Genomic DNA, 14,474 nt, shown 5'->3' with positions numbered 1-14,474 from the left:
ACATTTAGCACAATGCTTGGAACAATTCTTTTATTATTATTATTTTTTATTATTAAATTCTTTTTTTTTCTTTTTGGCTGAGGCAATTGGGGTTAAGTGACTTACCCAGGATCACACAGCTAGGAAATGTTAAGTATCTGAGACCAGATTTGAACTCAGGTCCTCCTGACTTCCACTGGGTCTTCTAGCTGCCCCTGTTTATTAAATTCTTAATCCATCTTCCCCCTCCCCCCAGCATTCAAGAACTTTTAAAGTTCCTTTTTATGTTCCTGCATGTTTGAAGTAGGGGTAGGTGATGAAATAGAAAGTCACACACAATTGTTATGAAATACGGAAATATTTTAATCACTGGGTGCTCTACGTTAAGTTGACATAGGTGAAGTAGAGTTAACATTTAACCTTGAACAGCAGATCACATAGCTCTCTTAAACAGGAAATCCCTCCAAAGAGGGCTTTTGTGGTTTTGTACAGTAGTTTGTCCTGACACCCTCGTGTATGCAGTCAGTGTAGTCTGTGTTACATTTACCACACTTGCAACTCCTAGCCACGGGGTATGAGAAATAGGGGCTGACATGGCGAGGGCAGCCTGGCAACATCGCTGTCCTGTAGGTGATGTCTTTATATGTGCACACATTCTGGGAGAGAGCACTTTTAGGGAGGAACATCTTTCCATTGCTGTCCTGAAGAGAGAAGAGAAAGGTGGTCATTACTCGACGACAGTTTTACAAATTGAGCATAAATGATACTAACACATTGAAAATAATATAATCATAATAGTTAGCATTTATATATTATCTATTCTGTGTCAGGCATCTTATCATTTGATCCTCACAACAACCCTGGGAGGGATAATAATAATATTATTATTATTACTATTTTACACATAAGTAAACTGAGGCATACAGTTTATAGTGACCTACTCAGGTTTACACAGCTAGTAAGTGTCTGAAGCCAGATTAAAACTGATATCTTCCTGACTGGGGTAGCTAATATGATATTTAAAAAAAAAAAGAAAAGGAAAAAATGTTGGATGTTAGAGGGGATATGGGACAACTGGGACACCAATGCACTGTTGGTAGAATTATAAACTGATCCAACAATTCTGGAGAGCAATTTGGAACCATGCCCAAAGAACTATAAAACCGTTTGTTCCTTTTGATCCACCAATATCACTGCTAGGTTTATATACCAAAGGGGTATACAAAAAAATGGTAAAGAACCTATTTGTACCAAAAATATTTATAGCAGTTCTTTTTGATGATGGGTGCCCATCAATTGGGAAATGACTAAACATGCTGTAGCATATAATTGCAATGGAATATTATTGTGCTATAAGAAATGACAAGCAAGATGATTTCAGAAAAACTTGGAAAAACTTACATGAACTGATGCAAAGTGAAGCAAATAGAACCAGGAGAATGTTGTATATAGAACAATATTGTTCGCTGAAGAACTCTGAAGGACTTAACCTATTCTCCTCAATATAACGATCTAAAACAATCTCAAAGGACTAATAATGATGCATACTACCTCCAAAGAAAGAACTAATGTTGATTGAATACAGACTGGAGCATCCCTTTTTCCTCCTTTCTTTCTTTTTTCTTTCTTAGAATCTTGTGCGAAATCACTGATATCAAATGCTTTACATAATTGCACATGTATAATCTATATCTGGTTGTTTGCCATCTAACGGAGGGAAGGATTGAATTTGGAACTTGAAACTTTAAATAAAAATGTTTTAAAATTAGGGGAAAAAATCTTGCTAACTTTATATCCTACTACTCTACTGCACCATCACACATCTCTAAATAAGAGGAAGTTGAAGATCTTTCTGTTTAAAAAGGAATTATGCCTCATAATCTGGATTATATTTCTCAAAACCCTCTGCCACCCCAGTGATTTTTTGGCCGGGGGAAGAGGGAAAAATGGACCTGTGACATTATGGGCTCCCAAATTGGTGCTATCTCTACAACTCATAGTCCCTGTGGGCATAAGAAGTTAAGTGACTTGTAATTAGTATGTGGCAAAGGCAAGACTTGAACTCAGGTATTTCAGATGCTTAAGGCTTTTAGAATCTAATTAACATAGTTATTCAACTTCTCTGGATCATAGAATAAAAAGAGTGTTACACTAGGAATGAGAACCCACTAGGAATGGGTTCGATTCTACAATTCACTTTAACAAATATTTACCACCCCATCATTATCACCATCACCCCCATCACTACCACTACCATCACCACCACCATCATCATCATTAACACAGTATCAAGTATATTTATCATATCACAATAATGAAAGTTAAGATCTGGATAGGCCATCCAATCAAGGTTTAAAAAAAAACCTAGAGAAGCCCCCCCCCCCAATATATTGTGTTAAGTCTCTTCAGAATATTTATGGGGGAACATGGATAAGAATTATAGAGAAGGAAAAGACTTGGAAATACATATATCAATTAGGTTATGGATCTATTTAAAGGACACCTGGTTTATGGCAAAAAGAATACTCAATTTGGAGTAAGAGAACCTGGTCTCAAATCCTGGCTCTGCTACTTGCTATTTATTCTCTGGACCTCAGTTTTCTCATCAGTAAAATGGAAAGGATTGAATAAGATGATCACTCTAAAGTCCTCTCTAGTCCAAAATGCCATAAATTTCATTTAAAGAGTAAAAATTAAAAATGGAATTTTAGAATGTTAATGGAGCTAAAAGAAGTCTTGAGAATTCCCAATTTAATTCCATTTTCCATTGGAGGAAATCAAGACTCAGATTAATGAAGTCACTTACCTAAGTCACACAGAGTTAGTAATCAGTAACAACATCTAAAATGTAAAATGAACAAGATATGTTCCTGTATGGTACAAACAATAGTATTGTGGACAATGACAACCATATATATGTCTCCTATTGGTTGATTGTTGTCTTTAGACCAAAGTGACATTATTATGTCAGAGTCAAGTTACAGTGTGTCCTGCTGTAGCTTATCAGACCAATGCAAGTTCCTTTTAGGCACCAGCTGAAAATTATAGGGTTATCATTTCTCCTAAACCTCCTTCTAAATCATAATGAATACCTCAAATCTGTTGGCTTCTAAAATGTAACATGGACAAATGTGACAACATGAGAAATAACATTAAGCTTCTTTTCCTCCCTCTATATAATTTCTTTAAAAGAGTCAACTATACATTAGCATACCCGAGTCAGGCAGTATCCAGCACAAACGGTGGTATTGATGGTTAGGCAGTATGCACATTCTGTTCGTTCAATGTACATAATATATTCAGTTGGAACACAAAAAGATATTGTTTGTCCAAATGCAAGTCCAAAAAGCAGAGACATCAGGAAAGTAGCAGTCATGCTAAAGACCAAGACAAAAATGTTAAAATGAGCCCATTACATGGATTGTTAGCTGTATGCAGACACCAATCAGATGTTCACTATTTTGAGAGAGAGATCATTACTAGTGATTAGAAAGTTACCATTAGATGTAGCTAACCAACCGCAGCTCAGTTGGGTCCTAATACATGCAGAGCCTTTTGGTTTCTGGGTAATAAAATCCCAAGCTCTATGAGTGATCAGATAAATGGCAAGTCAGCTTAAGTCAGAAGTTCTTTGCCTAAGTCCCCTTTAGAATACTTTTGAGGGTGTGTGTGAACTTAATAGGAGAAAAATTATTACTTTATTTTCACCAATTTCTAACTTGAAATTTAGAATTCCTTTCAATGATTTTAAGACCTTATTCTGAAAAGGGGGGAAAAGGCTTTATCAAAGTGTCTAAAGGGTCTGTGATCTCACCCCCATTCCCAAAAAGAACCCCTGACATAAGCTGATTTAAATGTAAAGCAATTCATTTAGGGGAATTAATCCAAATTGTTTGACTTTGTGGTGTCATAAGATGGTGACTCATTGGTACCAGCTTATCAATTTATTGGACTGCATCTAGAGTCCCTATTTTACCTCTTTCTGACTATGAGATGAAGGGCAAATACTATATGAATGGTAAAAAAAAATAGGTACAAATCAGTTGGATTTATCTATCTATGGAATGATCCAGTAGAATGTAAACTCCTAAGGTCAAGGACATTACTCTTTTTCTCTTTGTATCCCTAGTGTTATAGTTGGTGCTTAATAAATGCTGGCTAATTTATTGATTGATGGGGAAGGTGCTTTAAATGTGTTTTAGAGCAAGTTTCATCCCATTTTTTTGATAGGGCTGATTCTTATGGTGTAGGGAAAAGAGAGTTGAACTGGGAATCAGGAAATCTTTAGTTGTCCCACTTAGTAATCATGTAGCCTTGAGTACTTTGCTGGGATTCAGTCTTCTCATCTGTAAAATGAGGAGATTGAACTAGATGGTATCTAAAGTCACTTCTAAATGTCATTGCCATGAAAATGTGACAGACTGAGAAGCAGAAGACCTAAGTTTAGAAAACAGGTCTGATACTTGTTAGCTATATGTCCACTATCAATAACATAAACTTTCTGAGTTTCAGTTTTCCCAAAAAAACAGAGTTGTTGTGACAATACAAATATGAACTATCATTATTCTTTCTCTGTCAATGAGAGGTGATGTAATATAAATGGAAAGAATTTCACACAAGGAAGGGTACAATTTTACCTCTGACACATCCTCACTCCTGTAACCTTAGGGGCAGCTTGGTGGCCCAGACTGTGTGATAAGGAAATCATTAAAAAGATTTTCCTGAATGAGTCCATGTAGAATAATAGCGAGGTCCACCAAACAAAGCAGATAATTAAAAGATTTATATTGGTATAATTTTCCATTGCATTACATATGTTATTGCTGTGAATTGATGGTGATGTGACCCAGAAAGGGGACGATACCCCCCAAAAAAGTAGGACTAGCTGAATTATAGGAAGAGTTGAGAGATGATTTGTCTAAGAAGTTAAGGCTGGAGCTGAACACAAGACTTCCTGGCTCAGATGTTAATTCTAGATCAGCTATATGACATTATTTATCATAGAAGAATAATATGAGAATTAATTGAGAAAGTTTTATTTGAATGAAGAAATCAATTTCTTTAAGAAAAAATTTTTTCCTGTCTCTAAAAACTCTCTGAATTGAAGAAATTGATCATTTCTTTTTAAGTGATACCCTCCTACTCCTATTATCCCTTAACATCTATTGCCTACCTTGTATTGGCATCTTTCTCCAATCTGTCTTCCCTTCATTGTTTGACATATTTACTAATTATCTCCATTTTGTCCAGCCATTTGCATATAGATGTTTCTCAATAAATGTCAGTTAATGACATTTATATCACTAAATTTCATAAAGGTTGAGGCAAATGAAATAGAATTATAAGAATGTCTAGTCCAACATTATAATTCATATTTTTTTTTCCAAAAGTAACCACAAATCATGGAACCCTGACAAAGTTATTCCTGTCATACCACAGATTTCATTTGATTAAAAAAAAACTATCCAAAATATAAATGAGGAAAGAAAGCTGTCACTATCACCATCCAATATCATTTATGATTTCATAGACCAGCTGACCACTGTCCCAAATGAATCAGGAGAATTTTTTGGTCCCAATAAGAGTCCCATCTTTCTGGGCCACTGAACCCACAAGATTATGATCATTTGAGTTTTTAAGTCAGCAAACTCACATTTTTACCTTCCTCCCCCACACTAGCAGATTTCGATGGCTAAAAATTACAAGTGAACAAAATGAACACTCAAAGCAGCTAAGAGCATGAGAGCTGTATTTCAGAAGAACCTTTTCTGCATGCACACATACCTGACTGCAATGAAGAACAGGCACAGCAATGAGACACACGGAAAGCTCTTGGCTTATTTTATACCCTTCAGGATAATCCCTACTGATCTTCCTGTTTATATAACTGCATTCAAGTTACCGCTTTCTTATCTAAGACACATCTATTACACATTCATGCCAAACCCTAAAGAAAATATGTTTAGTCAACCAAGATGATATCTTCCTCTGGAAATGGTGACGTTATTTCAGGATGCATTTGCCTCTCTTCCTTTTGAAAACAAAGTGCAGATTTTAAGCATTAGCACTTATTAATTTTTCCAAGTGCAGAACAACCAAGACAATAAAGAAATTAATAACAGAAGTTGGTATTAGAAAGAAAGATTAATCTAGGGACTTAGATACCCCAAATTCGATCTAGGTACTTATTTAGAGACATGACTATCCCTGAGTCTCACCTTACTAAGAAAAATCAAACACTGTATGGAAGAAAAAATCCAACAAGTTTACATCTCTTTTTGAGTGTGTGTGAAGGATAGGAAAGTAGATGGATGGAGACTAAATATAACTTCATTATTGTAGGGAACATCCAGTGAGGGCGTTCCTTCCATCAATTAGATTTGGCACCTACTTAGTCTGTGATTTACCTGGGTTACTGTGGAACTCAGTAACTGGCTCAGTTATATAGTCAGTTTATGTCAGAGATAGGACTTGATCTGAGGTCTTTCTCACTCCAACATTAGCTGCCTTCACTACCCCACTGCTTCTCTGATTCCTATGTATCTCAAGATACACAATAAACAGACACAAATTGTTCAAAGCAATCATGTTATCTCCAGTGTGTAAGAAACAGTGAAGCAAAATCACACATAGAGAAACATTGTCTAGCAAATGTAGCAGGTGCCATCCTCCATGTGGCACATGTGTGGAGGTGAGCTGAGTTCCCTTGAGATGCTTCTGGTGGATCATGTGTGCTGACTCAGTCAGTACCAGAGGACTTGGTGTTCTGAGGTGATGAAGCAATATGTCTTATTGGTTGCTTGGCCCAAATGCCAGAGGCAAGGGGTGTATATGTCAAAGGGGATTAGCTACTGAGCCAGGAAAAAATGCCCGGTAGACTGGGAGACAACCAGCTGTTCTGCTTGGTTGAACTCTGCCAGCATCCTGTCTTCCCCACAGGATAAGCTTACCACCAGAAAACTCACCATCATGGAGGGTGTCGGCTTTGGTCTCAGCACAGTTGCCTCTGTTCCTCTGATTGAAGGCAGAACAAAAACTCCCCCCAAAGCCTCCATTTATAAGGGGCTCAGAATTTCCAGCCATCTCTTCATTTCCCAACAGATTTCAATTTGGTTTCAACTCCACTATCATCATGCTCCTTCCCCATTACTTTCTGGTGCCCCACCCAGCTTTCTTTCATGTATTTTCTTCCTTTATTAGAGTGCCCCCCCCCCCCTCAGCTTTCTTTCGTGTTTTCTTCCTTCATTAAATTGTAAGCTCCTTGAAGGTAGGGGTGCCCCCCCCTCAGGTTTTTTTTAGTATATAAAACAGTGTCACGCACATAGTAGATGCTTAATGAATTCTGGTCTTATCTTGCATTACATTGCAGACAATTTCTACTTTTACTTTCTTCTTTCTCTCTCCAGAGCATGTATAATCTCTCCTCTTCCTTTTTCATAGCTCCCTTCATTCCCTTTCTCTGTGTTTCCTCCCTCTGTCTCTCTGTCTCTGTTTCTTTTTCTCTGTCTGTTTCTGTATCTCTGTCTCTCTCTCCTTCTTTCCTCCTTTTCCCTCTCACTCTCTAATTCCCTTTCCTTCTCTCCTTTCCCCTTTCCCTTTCTCCCTCTCCTTCTCCATCCCCTTCTTCCCTTTCTCCTTCTCCCCTAGTAGTTCTCTCTCATCTCTCCTCTCTGACATGTACTACCTGGGGAAGTCCAAGACTGGGCCCCATGATTTTGATTGATTCTTGTGCTTTTATTCTTTACTTGAGCATAAGTGACTGAACAGAGATTCGGAGATGGATGCTTCCAACCTTGGAAAAACTTCATTAATCTGAGAAGCTGGGGGGCCACTAGATCCGTGGTCTGACTAGGAGTAAAAGGAAATCTCTGCACCTGAACACTTCTCAGAAAAGATGAAGAAAATGTGAAGGGATTATTAACTCGATCCCTAACTTAACTGGTCAGAACATATGAGTTGTCTAGGCAGGTCAGAGATGAGATAAAAAGAGCTACATTTTAACAATCCCACTAAAAATATCCTAATAGTTTAAGTATCAAACTCCTGGGAGAATATAATAGGAATTATAGGTTGCTATAGTACAATTTAAGTCTTTAACAGTGCACACTTACTAATCTTTTATGTTTTAAATGTTTCTTTTGTGTGAGGAAAAAAAAATGAAGCCTGTCCCACAGAGTACTTTTTTACTTCCTCTGAGAATATTTTAGATATGAGCCACATTTAAGCTTTACATGATTTTCCTGGAGCTTCATGGCGATAAATCCTTTGAAGGCCAAACTATCCAGTACTCAACCTGATCTAATCATGAGCTAGAGCTTGGAACCCCTTTGCAGGAGGACAGAGTAAGCGCCCAGGACTCCTTAATCCCAGAAGTATTTGTTGCTTCACAAATATAACCAAGCATCAACCAACCGTGTTAAGTATGATAAGCTCATAGGGTTGTTAATGAAATTTTACATTCACACCCAGCAGTACCACTACTGGGTCTGTATGTCAAGGAAATCATAAAAGGAGGGAAAAGGATCCACATGTGCAAAAATGTTTGTAGTAGCTCTTTTTGTGGTAACAAACAATTGGAAAAGGAGTGGATGTCCATCAATTGGGGAATGGCTGAACAAGTTATGATGCATGTAGGTAATGGAATATTATTTTTTATAAAAATGACGAACAAGCTGATTATAAAAAGGTCTGGAAAGATTTACATGAAGTGATGCTGAGCAAAACAAGCAGAACCAGGAATACATTGTACACAATAACAGCAAGAATATTCCAAAATCAATTGTGAAAGACTTGGTTTTTCTCAGTAGTTCAGTGATCCAAAACAATCCCAATAGATTTTGGACAGAAAATGCCATCTGCAGCCAGGAAAAGAACTAGGGAAACTGAATGTAAATCAACACGTGCTGTGTTCACTTCTTTTTTCTGTTTTTTTTTTTTAATCTCTCCCTTGGTTTTTCCCATTTGTTCTGATTTTTCTCTCTCAACATAATTCATAAAACAATGTGTATTAAAAATAAAGTTTAAAAAGAAATTTAAAATGACATAAAAAAGAAAATGTACATTCACATAGTACTTCAAAGCTTAAACATCATTTCCTTCACAATCAGTCTATGAAGGAATTAGATTTTATTACCACCATCTTAGATATAAGAAATAGATAAAGAGAGACAGAGTATTTATTAAGGACTTATCATGTTCCAGGCACTGTGCTAAGTGCTAGGGATATAAATACAAGCTGGCCTTGTACTATTGGGAAAAGATGTCATAAACCTTTGGGAGAATATTTTGTGTCAATCATTCTTATTGTACCAAGTAAGCAATTGTTTCCTTTCTTAAAGCTACTTAAGATCAACTGACTAAATGATCCTCACCTGATAATCTTGGGGTGAGCACACCAGTCTGAACTCAAATCTGTAGCATTACAGAATTGTCCTTGATCCCTCAGGGTTAGCTCTAGTACCCTGAGCCAGTCAAACTCTGGGGACTGACTCATCCGTGAGAAAAGGAATAGGGATCAGGATATTTGAGGGCTTACAACTACTAACTTTAGTATTCTAAGCACTCATTCTAAACTTTAGATTCTATGAGACATTTATAATCTATGAGGTAAATAGACACCTGTTCAGTCAGATTCTATGAGACATTTATAATCTATGGGATAAATAGACACATGTTCAACTACAATAACTGCAGAGCATAATAAATACACAAGAAATCCAATGAAATTATAGCATTGTTGCTATTGTGGGAATTAAAATTTTCCCACCAACAATAAAAGACTGAGGTTGACCTCTGAGCCAATGGCATTTTACTAAAGGGCCCATGTTTCCCTCTAATGACGTGGAGCTCATATTTTCCTCAGGATCTGAAAGGCCACCTCCTCTTAGGGATATACTTTTGTAGGGTTATATTTATGCTATATATAGAACAGCAATTTCATTGGTTAACATATAAGGCATAGGCTAAAATATGAATACCAGCAAGGTCACAAACTGGATGAAACTATCATAGTCATGTTCTAAGTGGTCAGAAGATAGTCAATGGTCATAAGATGGTCATCGGCTCCTATTGAACAAGTGTTTGATCCAGAAGTACAAAAATATTTTGGGGGACTTTCCATGTAGTTGTATCTCTACCACACTGGACTTGGTCACCAAGACAAGGCAAAACAAGGGTGGGTCTTTAGTTAATTTCCTATAGTTAAGCAAATAAACTTAAAATCTGCAGCTCACAGCCTTGATGCCTTATATACAGAACTTTGATGTGATTCTATCAAATTGATTAATATTGATTGGAATAGAGTAGAGGTCCAAATGAATATCTTCTCACACTGTTGTTATTATTATTGTATTATTACAATTATCAGTTTCCCATGGTTGAGACAAGATCAGAAAACTCTCATTTCTCTCTCTACCCCATCACCTTTGATTCTTAATAGTCACTTAAAGATCCTTTTACTTTTCTATCAGTCTTCCTCCATCTGCTTCTCTCATTGCCAGCAGCTATAATAACAAAGCTTTGAAACCATCTAAAACCAGTCATTACTTAACATTCCGACACTTATTAGCACTTATTCCAACAATTTCTGGCAATGATTACCCATAAATATTTTTAGTTAGTTATCACTCATTATTTCCTTTTCTTGTATAAAAATTGTCTCTGAACTTTATAAACAGTAATAATACCTTGTGAACCCTGAGATAGGGTAACTCAGTAGAAAAAAACACTGACTGATTGGCTAGAATGACAGGGAAAGATAATGCTAAATGTTGGAGGGAATGTGGGAAAACTGGGACACTAATACATTGTTGGTGGAATTGTGAATACATCCTGCCATTCTGGAGAGCTTTGAAATTATGCTCAAAAAGTTATCAAACTGTGCATACCCTTTGACCCAGCAGTGTTACTACTGGGCTTATATCCCAAAGAGATCATAAAGAAGGGAAAGGGATCTATCTGTATGTGCATGAATGTTTGTGGCAGCCCTCTTTGTAGTGGCCAGAAACTGGAAACTGAGTGGATGCCCATCAGTTGGAGAATGGCTGAACAAATTGTGGTATATGAATGTTATGGAATAATATTGTTCTGTAAGAAATGACCAGCAGGAGGATTTCAGAAAGGCCTGGAGAGACTTACATGAACTGATGCTGAGTGAAATGAGCAGGACCAGGAGATCATTATATACTTCAGCAACAATACTATATGATAATCAATTCTGATGGCCGTGGCCATCTTCAACAATGAGATGAAACAAAGCAGCTCCAAAAGAGCAGTAATGAACTGAACCAGCTACACCCAGCGAAAGAACTCTGGGAGATGACTAAGAACCATTACATAGAATTCCCAATCCCTATATTTTTGTCCATCTGAATTTTTGATTTCCTTCATAGGCTAATAATACACTATTTCAAAGTCTGATTCTTTTTGTACAGCAAAATAACTGTTAGGACATGTATGCTTATATTGTATTTAACTTATACTTTAACATATTTAACATGTATTGGTCAACCTGCCATCTGGGGGACGGGATGGGGGGAAGGAAGGGTAAAATTGGAACAAAAGGTTTTGCAACTGTCAATGCTGAAAAATTACCCATGCATATCTCTTGTAAATAAAAAACTATAATAAAAAAAATTTTTAAAAAAAACATTCACTTTGGCATCTGAGAATTTTGGTTTGAATATCTGTTCTTTATTATCTGAATGATCTGAGGGAAGGGGGTTAGAAGCAGGTAGATGAGGAAAGCCTGAGTTCAAATTCAGCATCAGACATTTACAAGCAGTGTGACTCTGGGAAAATCACTTAACCCCCCTGTTTGCCTCAGTTTCCTCATCTATTAGATGAGCTGGAAAAACAAATGGAAAACCATTCCAGTACCTTTACTAAGAAAACCCTAAAAGGGGTCGCAAAGGGTCTAACACAATTGAAAACAACTAAATAGCAACAATGGAGGAGAGAAGGTGAGACCAGCAAGGACACTGAAATAGTTCTTTGTGCTGCTACTTAAAAGGATTTTTTTTTCAGAATCACAGGCTTAAAGAGTGGGAAGGGACCATGGGATTATCCAGTCCAAAACACTCAATTCATTTCATAGAAAGTTAATTTGAGGCCTCAGAGATTAAATAATTTGCCCAGTTTTCCATATATAGAAAGTAGTGGAGAATGGATTTGAACCCATGACCTCTAATTCCAAATGTAGTCCTCTCTCCACTGCACCTTTTCTTTGGTCTTTTCTTTTCCTTTTTTTTTTTTTAACTTACCCAAAGTTGGGTATGTGACCAACAGGAGCATGGGCTGTACAATCCAGTGAAGTTTCATAAAATGATCCTATAGGTTGTCATATCTGGATCGGCCACCAGATGGTACACCAAGCCTTCAGGACTACCTGAAGTAAGCGTGGAACTTTCACTATTTTAAGTCCCAAGTCCCTTTGCACAAACATGGATGGGATCTATCTGAACCTTCTGTAGCTCACTCTTTTTTTTTTTTTTTTTTCTTTTTTCTTTTTAGTTTCTTGGCTCCTTTTCTGTCTAGGAATATGAATAACAATGGATTTGATCCCCATCCCATGGAGATTCTGTCTTTTCTAATTTAACATGTCATTTCCCACACCAACGTGTTTAAGGAAACAGTCTCAGAATTTCAATAGGAAATTTCCCTGCATATCAATCACTCCTGTTCTGCATCGGCTACCTGATTACAACTCCATAGAACAAAATGCCCTTCCTAGGTTAAACTCATGACCTCTAATGTCATCATCATACAACTAACTCATGACTTGAATGACACTATCTCCCTCAGTCTCTCTTCCCACTTATTATTATTATTTTTGAGGCAGTCAGGGTTAAGTGACTTGCCCAGGGTCACACAGCTAAGAAGTGTTAAGTGTCTGAGATCACATTTGAAATCAAGTCCTCCTGACTTCAGGGATGGTGCTCTATCTACTGTGCCACCTAGTTGCCCCCCTCTTCCCACTTATTCAAAGACTCAGGTACAGTACCAAACTCCTCCAAAAAGCAGACTGGAGAGCTAGCAGGAGAATATCAAACTCTTTTTAATGCTATACTTTATAGAGGGCAGAAACTGGTCTTTTGAACTCACTCCATTCTATCTCTGCTGTTTTTCCTAATTTCACCTCTATATAACAATATATTCTTGGGACTGCATACCCCCTTGACATCCTCCTCTCTTCCTGCCTTCTTTTATTACCTCTCTTTATCTCTCCCCATTATCTCTTATATTATTAATCTCTCCACATTAAATTGTAAACTCCTTGAGAGGAGGGACTGTCTTTCTAGAAATAATTAATTGTATTCCCAGCCACTGGCAAAGTGCCTGACAGACATATAGTAGGTGCTTAATAAATATTGATTGGATGGAATTGGATTGGATATTATTTCCAGCTTTAATAGAGGGAGAAATGATTAGGTCTGGTGCTTCAGATCACCAGGTTTGAGGTCAAACGAAATGCCTAGTCTCTTCTCTGATATCTCTGGCATTTCTCTCCCATTTAGAATGGGTTGCAGGTTTCTTAGTCAAATTAAATATTAGCCTTCAAACTCAAGCTGCAAGGGCAAAACCTATCCATTCCATTCTGTCAAAGCCCACAACTTCAAGTTTCCGGGGTCTTCCCAGAAGGGAAAGAACTTCTCTTTTCAGATGTTAGTCAATCAGAATTTATAAAAAACCTGATATGTGCTAAGCCTAATTCTCAAGGAAACCACAGTCTAATAGGGAAGAAGGAGGTTGACACCATGTAAGCAACTATGAACAAACAAGATATGTAAAGGATAAATTGGGGATAACCAATAATAGGTGCAAGTCCTTGGAGTCAGAAGATGGGGTATCTTGTTTGAGAAATGGCAAGGAGATCAGTATTACTCATTCAGAGAGTAGATGGGAAAGAGTAATGTATAAGAACACTATAAAATTAGGAGGGGAGCAAATCATGAAGAATTTTGAATATCAAATAGTGGATTTTGTATTGGATACTTGGGGCTATGGGTTCGAGATGAGGCATGAGGAAGAGGGGAGAGTCAAAGATCAACATTTCAAGCACAGTTGTGTTTACAGAACTAATCAAGTCAGAAGGAGGTTATAAATTTGGCATTGGAAATATTAAATTTAAAACACTAAGGAGGACATTTGTCCTATGCAATTGAAGATACCAATGTGGAACTCTGGGGGGAGAGGGGAGAATAATGATTGTCACTGGAGATAAAGACTTGAAAGTTATCTGCAAAGAGGTGATAGTTAAAACAATGAGACTTCCAAGTTACAAGAAGAATAGTGGGGTTTTAGAGGAAAAGGTACAAGACAAAGCTTTGAAAAGATACCATTCTAAAAGGTAGAGATAAGAGAGATAGGAGGAAAGCCAGGGAGTTAGGGTATTTCTGAATCCTAGGGGGAAAAAAAGAACTTCTAGTATCAATTTTCTTCTATAATAGTTTTGTATGATTCCCCCATCTAGGCATTTAGTTCTATTGACAGGGACC

The 14,474-nt window shown here is 37.2% G+C and overlaps 1 protein-coding gene across 1 annotated transcript; it reads right to left on the bottom strand.

Moving 5' to 3' along the window:
- Positions 1-295: 295 nt before the first annotated feature.
- TSHB (thyroid stimulating hormone subunit beta) lies at positions 296-5,816 on the bottom strand. The gene is made up of 3 exons (XM_003769819.3): positions 5,764-5,816; positions 3,194-3,356; positions 296-680 (listed from the first exon to the last, which is right to left on the bottom strand). Exons 2-3 carry the CDS (start codon positions 3,353-3,355, stop codon positions 426-428), a joined length of 417 nt encoding a protein of 138 aa, XP_003769867.1. The 5' UTR covers position 3,356; positions 5,764-5,816; the 3' UTR covers positions 296-425.
- Positions 5,817-14,474: the final 8,658 nt, after the last annotated feature.

This window comes from Sarcophilus harrisii, chromosome 4 (genome assembly GCF_902635505.1).
Source record: "Sarcophilus harrisii chromosome 4, mSarHar1.11, whole genome shotgun sequence".
Taxonomy (NCBI): domain Eukaryota; kingdom Metazoa; phylum Chordata; class Mammalia; order Dasyuromorphia; family Dasyuridae; genus Sarcophilus; species Sarcophilus harrisii.
Note: the sequence above shows the minus strand (reverse complement) of the source record. Positions and strands in the feature narration are given on the sequence as shown.